Raw genomic sequence first — 9,130 nt, 5'->3', positions numbered from 1 at the left:
GCATACTGTACTTTCCTCTTGTAGAAAGTTTATGCAGGCTGTGTTTGTTGGGTTTTGGGCCTGACAGGACCATGGACTTGATGTTCCTCGTGGGGTCAGTTCTTTCTATTCACTGCAGATGACAGTAGCTCCTTGGACACATGTAGTCACAGTTGAACGGGTACATCAGCTATTATGGGTACCAATTTAGTTGTGACAGGATAATTGGACATGTTCTATAGTGCAGTTGAACACAGGAAAGGCATGAACCTGGAGGATTTGGAATGCTTTTGGTCATGCCAGAGCTGCCCCCTTCTTGTGCTTACAGCTAATTTTCTTTAGGAAACCACCCTGTTCTAGGAAACCACAGGGTGATGAGGCAGAAGGATGCTCTTCAGGGTGGTGAGGACAAGCAGAGAAATAGAAATAAAAATCTTCTCTGACTCTGACTTTTGTGGTTTGGATGCCATCTAAATGAGGGTGTGCTCCTTCATGATGAGCTCCCTCTCTGTCTCACTGACTCTTTTCCTGGCTCTTTAGTCACTTGAGTGGTACCGTAAGGGTTTAGGTCTGAAAGCAACACAAACTGTCCCTGTAAGTACAAAGAATATTAAGAAGGTGTGGTGGCTCTAATTGCAGCGCCTAGAAGGCAGAGTCAGGCAGATCTCTGTGAGATGGAGGCCAACCTCGTCTATACACGGAAACCCGGTTTTAAAAAAATTATCACATAACCCACTGTGCTGGTTAGTTGTCAGCTTGACACAAACTAGAGTCACCTGGGAAGAGGGAACTTCAGTTGAGGAATTCCTTCCATTAGACTGGCCTGTGGCCTGTCGCCATGTTTTGGAGGGTACTTTTTTGGTGTTTTTGAGACAAGGTCTCCTGGTAGCCACAGCTGCCCTAGAACTCACTCTGTAGACCAGGCTTGCTTCAATTTCACAGAGATCTGCCTGCCTCTGCCTCTCAAGTGCTGGAATTAGGGGGCACTTTAAAAAATATATTTTGCTGGGCGTGGTGGCACACAACTTTAATCCCAGTACTTGGGAGGCAGAGGCAGCCCAGCCTGGTCTACATAGTGAGTTCCAGGCCAGCTGGGGCTTCAAAGAGACCTTGTCTCAAAAAGCAAAAAATAGGGCAGGAGCTCAAGGAACTGAAGCAGAAACCACGAGGGATGCTGCTTACTAGCTTGGTCCCAGGCGCAGACTCAGCTACCTGTCTTTTTAAAATATTTTATTATTTTTATTTTATTTTATGTGTATGAGTTTATTGCATGTGTATAAGTATACCTGTGTTGGGCAATGCCCTTAGAGGTCAGAAGAGGGCATTAAACCCCTGGAACAGGAGTTATAGGCAATTGTTGGCCACCATGTGGATGCTGGGAGTTGAATCTGTATCCTCTGCAAGAATAACTAGTGTTTTTAACTGCTGAGCTATCTCTCCAGCCCTGGGGGGCATTCTTTTGATTGATAATTGATGTACGAGGGCCCAGTCTGCTGTGGGTGATGCCATCTCTGGGCTGTATGTCCTAGGCTTATATAAGAAAGGTAGCTGAGGGCCTGGTGAGACGTCTCAGTAATTAAGAGCACTGGCTGCTCTTGCAGAGGGCCTTGATTTGGTCATGGTGGCTAACCTACATACATGCAGGCAAAACATTTATACACATAAAATTAAAAAATAAAAAGGGATAGAGAGATGACTCAGAGGTTAAGAACACTGACTGCTCTTCCAGAGGACCTAGGTTCAATTCCCAGCACCCACAAGGCAACTAACAACCATCCATAACTCCAGTTCCAATGCCCTCTTCTGGCCTCTGCAGGCTTTACATGACACAGGTGCAATTACGTACATGCAGGCGAAACACTCATACACTAAAAAAATAGTAATAATAAAATGGATAGCTGAGCAAGCCATGGAGAGCAAGCCATGGGGAGCAAGCCAGTGGAAGCAAGCCAGTAAGCAGCTTTCCTCCATGGTCTCTGCTTCAGTTCTTGCCTCCAAGTTTCTGCTGGAGCTCCTGCCCTCGTTCCCTCCATGGGGGACTATAACCTATAAGCTAAAATAAACTATTTCCTTCCCAAGTTGGTCAGTGTTTTATCACAGCAACAGGGAAGCAAAGCAGGACACCCACAGAATGATAGGAAAAGTGGAATGGGAAAGTTCCAGGCGCTTCACTTCAAGGGACTGTTCCTAACAGTAATTCACATCTCAACTACAGGCATCTTCCATATTTGGGTCCTTGTGTTTAGGGCGTGACTTGTGGAAAGTGTATTTGATTGTCCTTCTTTGGTCATAGCCCATTCCTTGTGGGGTTTAGGGAGCAAGTCTGGTGGAGTACCTTCATTGTCATACTCAACCAGTTTGGGGTTTTCTTCAGAAGAAGAAAGGAGGATGGGTGTGGTGGAGCATGTCTTTAATCCCAGCACCAGAGAGGCATAGGCTGGTAGATCTCTGTGGGTTTGGTGCCAGCCAGGGCTACTTAGTGAACCCTGTCTCAAAACAAAACAACCTGGCAACTGGAAAGATGGCTCAGTGGTTTAGAGCACTAATTGCTCTTGCAGAAGACCTGGGTTCAAATCCCAACATCCACATGGTGGCTAACAACCATCTGTAACTCCAGTTCTAGGGAATCTGATGCCCTCTTTTGTCTTCCTCGGGCATTGCACAACATGGGTGCACTTACTTACATGCAGGCATAACACTCATATACATTAAATAAAAATAGATAAATGGGGCTGGAGAGATGGCTCAGGGGTTAAGAACACGGGCTCTTGCAGAAGATCCGGGTTCAATTCCCAGCACCCACATGGCACCTAATAACTGTCCATAACTCCAGTTCCAGGGGATCTCACAGACTTTTCTGTCCTCTGAGGGCATTGCATGACATGGGTGCACTTACCTACATACACATAATACACTCATACACATAAAAAATAGATAAAAATAAAAATAAACCATTACCATCACCACCACCACCAACAGAGAGGTGGGCGAAATTGCAGAGGCAGGAACAAAAAGCCCTATGTAACCTATACCTTGCTTTTCTCTTAGTGACATCATCATAGGACTTATTTTTGTTTTATCCTTTTAAGTTTTACATTTATTTTTGTGTGTATATGCAAATGCATGTGCATACTATGATACACATGTGGCAGGAGGTCCAAAGACAACTCGTGGAAGTTGGTTCTTTTTTTACACTGTCCTAGAGATCGAACTTAATTTTTCAAGCATGGCAGCAAGTGCCTTTACCAACTGAGCCACCTTGCTGGCCCCCGTGTGACTTCCTGATGTGACTTCTCTGGAGATGTGTGCCCTGTTGGTTCCCCATCTCAGATTGCTTGGGTGAGTGATGCCATTGAGCCAACCACAGAGTCCTGAGCAGATCTGTTTTCTTGGATGAAGATAATGTTCCATTGCACATCTCTGCTGGATATGGACAGCTCCTACATAGAGCCCTCAGAAATCAAACAACTTTCTAGGCAAAGACTAACACAGCCCTGTCCATTTTCTTATATTTGCCACCCATGTGTATTAGGTGCCCACTGTGTGCCTGCAGTTCCAGATGATGTCATAGCATCCTTCTGTTTATGTAGACTCTACTGTGGGTTTGCACTATTCTAGGTGTTGAGGATATTGCAAGGAACTAAACAAGTCCCTGCCTTCATGAATAGAACCTACTTACCACTGTATGTAGGCACAAAACCTGGCTCATTGAATGTTTGTTGAATGAATAATTGGATGACACCAGTTGATGCTATGTTGCTGTAAGCAAAGTTTTTTTGGTAGAATTCATATGTGATGTTGTATTGGGACTTAAAATTTTTGATTTTCTTGTTTTTCTTCCTGGATGACCCTTCAACTCTCAGTAGTTGTCAGTAAATTCTTTTTTTTTTTTCTTTTTTGGTCTTTTTGAGATAGGGTCTTCCTGTAGCCCCAGCTGACCTGGAACTTGCTATGTAGACCAGGCTGGCTTTGAACTCACAGAGATCATCCTACCTCTGCCTTTAATTCTGCTGGAATTAAAGGCATGTGCCGCCACACCTAGCTGTCAGTAAATTCTTAAAGACTGGTGGGCATTGGCAAAGGCTCAAAACTATACTAATTGTTTTCAAAACATACTCTAGTTTTCCTTGCCATGGAGAAGTCTGAAAATAGAGGCTGGCCTATTTCCTAGTTCTTCTTTGAAAATAAGCAGCTGATGGATGGGTCTGTGAGTCATCAGCTGCCCCAGAAGACTGCCAACTCCTCTGACATCAAGTGCCCCAGGGCTCTTGGTAAATGTCAGAAGCTGCCTTGTGTGGTTGGTGCTGGCGTCAACCCAGGCAGAGCAATGTAGTTCTACTCTAAAAAGGGAAGCTCACTGCTGTCCTGTGAAGGATGTCTGAAATAGGAAATGAATTGTCACATGTGCTTTGGGCTACCCAGAAGCTGAAGGCAGGGAAAGAATATTGCTATTCCTGGTTCTAGTTTCTCAAAAATGGGAGAAGTGAGGCTGGAGAGATGGCTCAGTGACTAAGAGCACATACTGCTCATCCAGAGGGCTTGAGTCTGGTGGCTCACATGCCTGCTGCTCCAGTTCCAAGGGGAATCCAGTGCCTCTGGCCTCCATGGGTGCTTGCACGTATGTGCACATACCTCCCTCCCCATAATTAAAAATATTAAAAACAAATCTTTAAAAGGCCAGGAGAAGCATGAAGGCATTTGACTCCTGGGTGGATGAACACTATGATAGGCGCTGATGTTCTGATTCTTGAGAATCTAAAAATAGGACTTGCTACCAAGGGTGATGCCTGCAAGTTGTCCTCTGACCTCCAGTGCACACACGCAGACACACAGAGGCACGAATGTAAAAAAAAAATCTAATAAATAGAATAGTCATTGGGGCTGAAGAGCTGGCTCAGCCGTTAAGAATACTGGCTGCTCTTGAAGAGGACCTGGGTTCAGTTCCCAGAACCCACATGGCAGCTAACAACCATCTGTAACTCCAGTCTTAGGGGATCTGGTGCCCTCTTTTGGACTCTGAGGGCACTGCACCCATGTGGTGCACTTAAACACTCATACACATAAAATAAAATTAAAAAAATTAAAGAGATTTTAGAATGGTCACATCAGTTATAAAGGAAGCATTATGCCTTTTATTAATAAAGATAGATATACAAGGCACATTATTAAGTGTAAAGAGCTTGTGAATAGATAGATGAATAGCTGATATATATATGAAATACATGATATATATTTTTTAAAAATTTAAATTTATTTTTATTTTATGTATATCAGTGTTGTGCTTATATGTTTGTAGGTACACCCATGCGTGCAATGCTCATGGAGGCCAGAAGAGGGTGTTGAAATAGATATACAAGGCACATTATTAAGTGTAAAGAGCTTGTGAATAGATAGATGAATAGCTGATATATATATGAAATACATGATATATATTTTTTAAAAATTTAAATTTATTTTTATTTTATGTATATCAGTGTTGTGCTTATATGTTTGTAGGTACACCCATGCGTGCAATGCTCATGGAGGCCAGAAGAGGGTGTTGAATACTCTGGAACTGGAGTTAAGGATGGTTGTTAGCTGCCATGTGGGTGCTGGGAACCAAACCCAGGTCCTCTGCAAGAGCAGCCAGTGCTCTTAACCACTGAGCCATCTCTCCAGTTCCTATATTTGTTTTACATATAAAACAAAACTCATCACTGATATATATATTCCACAGTGGTAATAATAAACTTAGGAAGATACTTATTATACATAATAGTCAAAGGGAACTTGAATCAGGGCTGGTGAGATGGCTCAGTGGGTAAAGACGCTTGCCACCAAGCCTGACAATCTCAGTTGGATCCCCAGGACTCAGATGGACTGACTCCTATAAGTTGTTCTCTGACCTCCACATGCATATCTATAGCACTTGTGTCCCCTCCCCCAAAAAATGTAATAAAAACATTTAAGAGGGACCTTGAACCGTAATATTTTAGTTTTTTAGAGGATGTTTTATTTATGCCTTAACTTAGAAAAATAGTAATTTTAGGAGTAGGCATAAACTAGATGTGATCTTTGCTAAGGCAGAGAATTAACCTCTTGATCAAAGTCACTAAAATGACGCAGTTCTTGGGCTAGAATGCCACTTAGTTGGTAGTGTGCTTGCCTAGCATGAGCATGGGTTCCATACCCAGCACTGCATACATTGGGTGTGGTGGCACACATCTGTAATCTCAGCACTTGGAAGGAGGAGGTAGGAGAATCAGAGGTTCAAGGTCATCATCGGCTAGATAGGGAGTTTAAAGTCAGCTTGGGTTAAATGAGGCCCTTTTCAAAGTAAAACATATGGAGAGCTCTGGGGTGCTGGGACTGTAGCTCAGGGGTAGAACCTAGCACAAGCAAGACCGTGGGTTTGATCTTTTGTCACACCCATGCCTACACCCCTGCATGCCTTATTTTTTCTATTGTGTATGCTAACTTCATGTTAACATACTTGAATATGTACTTGTTTTATTTGTCTAACTCCTGCTCTACAATATTTACATGAATACACACTTTTTGTTGGTTTTATTAATTACTGTATTGCCATCTTCTAAAACATGCCTGGCACATAACTGATAATAAATATTTCTTGAATAAATCAGATTGGCAAAAAAAAATAGCTTATATGGATGGTGTATAGAATTTTTTTTCATACGTTAGAGTCTGAATTGAAGCTACTCACCAGAGAGCAATTTGGTAAGGTTCATCAAAATTAAAAAGGCAGGAGGTGGGGCTGGAGAGATGGCTCAGTGGTTCAGAGCAATGATGGCTCTTGCAGAGGACCTGGGTTTGATTCCCAGCACCCACTTGGCGGCTATGAACCGTCTCTAACTCCAGTTCCAGGGGATCTGACAGTCTCTTCTGTTCTCTGAAGGCACTGCATGACACAGGTGCACTTACCTACATGCAGGCAATACACACATACACATAAAATAAAAATAATAAATAAAATATTAAAAAAATTAAAAAGGCAGGCTGGGCATGGTGGCATACAGTTTTAATCCCATGCTTGGGAGGCAGAGACAGGCAGACCTCTGTGAGTTCAATGCCAGCTAGGGCTACACAGTTGGACCCTGTCTCAGAGCTACATAGTTTAGACCCTGCTACACACACCAAATTTTGGTATTGGAGAGATGGGTCAGTGGTTAGAGTGCTGGATGCTCTTCCAGAGGACCCAGGTTCTGTTCTAAGCATCTACATCAGGCAGCTCACAACCATCTGAAACTCCTATTCTAGGGGATCCAATGCCCTCTTTTGGCCTCTGTGGGCAACTCCACATATGTGACATACACACACAGACACACATACTCATACACATAAGTAAAAATAAATCTTTAAAAAAATTAAAAGTGCATCTTACCTATGACCCAACAATTGAACCGCTAAACATTCATTCAACTAATCTAGATATATCCAAGCACACTGGCCCAACGATGTGCACAATGGTCCTGTTAGTAACACAAGGTTGGAATTAGTCTACATGTTCATCATTAAGAATCTGGATAAATAACATGGGCACCAATACGACTGCATTACATGCCCCCATTCATATACAGTAACCTGGGCTGCAGAGATGGCTCAGCGGTTAAGAGCACTGGCTGCTTCTGCATAAGACCTAAGTTTGGTTCCCAGCACCCACATGGTGGCTAACAACCGTCCATAACTCCAGCTCCAGAGGGATCTGAGGCTCTCTTCTGACTCCACGGGCATTGCACAACATGGGTACATTTATATAAAAGCATAGACTCATATGCATAAAAATAATAAAATATTTTAAAAAGTTAGTCTGCAATGACCCTTTAAGCCACACAAACCAGGAGTGAAAATGTGTGCGGTAAGCTTCTGATTGGGCATAAAGTGAGGAGGGGGAATGTGCACATAAATTTACAAAATTGTACAAACATAAAAAAATACATCTACATATAAAACATATAAATAGCACAATTCTGGTACTCACAAGTTGTGGCCCCCCCCCCCCCCGCCCCAGATTCGCAAAGACTGGAAGTTTGAAAACTTTTTCAAGGTCTGTTTTGTGGGAAGACCTTTTATTTCCTCCCGCAGGGAAGCCGATGAAAAGGACGATTGGATTCGGACCAGCCTCGTGCTCTGCAGCTCCACTTTACCCTCGCGGCCCTGCAGACCCGGCCACAGCCGCTGGCTGCCCGGTCCCGCGGAGCGCTGGAGTGCCCGCTTCCTCCGGAGAGGGCAGCAGCGGGGCGTCGCGGGCACGCAAGCGCCCAAGAGGCACCCGGGGAATTAAAAGAGCGAGGGAAAAAAAGCTCAGGCCGAGACAACACCGCCCGGACCTGCCCGGGCGGAGCGCCGCCAGCCGCGTCCCCCGCCTCGGCGTGATGCGTACGGACTGGCAGGTGACGCCCCGGCCACCCCTGTGCCCGCGCCCTAGCCGCGAGCGCGCGCCGGCCTCCGGGAGCCCCGCGCCTGGCCCCGGCTTTCCATGGGGCTGCGGGGCTGGCTGCGGAGCGCGTGCTGCTGCTGCCCGTGCCGCTGCCTGGAGGAGCCCGCGCGGCCGGAGAAGGAGCCGCTGGTCAGGTGGGTACCCGGCACTCCAGTCCCGGGCGCCGTGGGGTCCCGGACGTGGGTGTCTTCTGAACTGGGGAGCAAGGCGACTGTGAGGTCAGCCCTCCCAGGTCCCTCTCAGCACACGGGGAAGATGTAAGCTTACAGATCTTGAGTTAAGATTTATTTATTTATTTATTTATTTTTGCCCGAAAACACAGCTTTTCAGAGGCAGCTGAGATCCACGTGGATGCCGATGGAAAGTGCCAAACGATGCGAGTGCAGAATCTGGGCAGGGAAGAGGGGGAGAGGTGTCCATAGGGTCTCATGCAACAACACAACTGTGACTGGGTATTTGATAAGACATGGTACAGTGGAAATGGACAAGTGTGGGTTTCTGCCAGCAAAAAGTTGCATGTCTCATTCAGTAACTGAGGATAAGGATGTTTTCGCATTAAAAAAAAAAATCATGTTGTATCAGGGACAGCCTTTTCACTAGGGCGTTGATTCATTATTGGTTAAGCTCTGAAATGAGGGGAAATTTAATGCTTATAAGCTATGCGCTAAGAGGCTTTGTGAAGAAACCCTGAAGCATAGTTTTGTTAAGGGCTGT

General features: G+C 44.9%; 1 protein-coding gene across 1 annotated transcript in view; it reads left to right on the top strand.

Moving 5' to 3' along the window:
• Positions 1-8,220: 8,220 nt before the first annotated feature.
• The window catches only part of Mreg (melanoregulin), a 95,263-nt gene continuing 94,353 nt past the window's right edge, over positions 8,221-9,130 (top strand). Inside the window, exon 1 of the mRNA XM_008825678.3 lies at positions 8,221-8,550. Coding sequence (XP_008823900.1) covers positions 8,456-8,550 — 95 coding nt within the window. The 5' untranslated portion in view covers positions 8,221-8,455. The remainder of the gene's footprint in view (positions 8,551-9,130) is intronic.

The sequence above is a fragment of the Nannospalax galili genome, unplaced genomic scaffold (assembly GCF_000622305.1).
Source record: "Nannospalax galili isolate Female #2095 unplaced genomic scaffold, S.galili_v1.0 scaffold127, whole genome shotgun sequence".
In the NCBI taxonomy this organism is placed as follows: domain Eukaryota; kingdom Metazoa; phylum Chordata; class Mammalia; order Rodentia; family Spalacidae; genus Nannospalax; species Nannospalax galili.
This window is presented reverse-complemented; position numbering and strand designations above follow the sequence as displayed.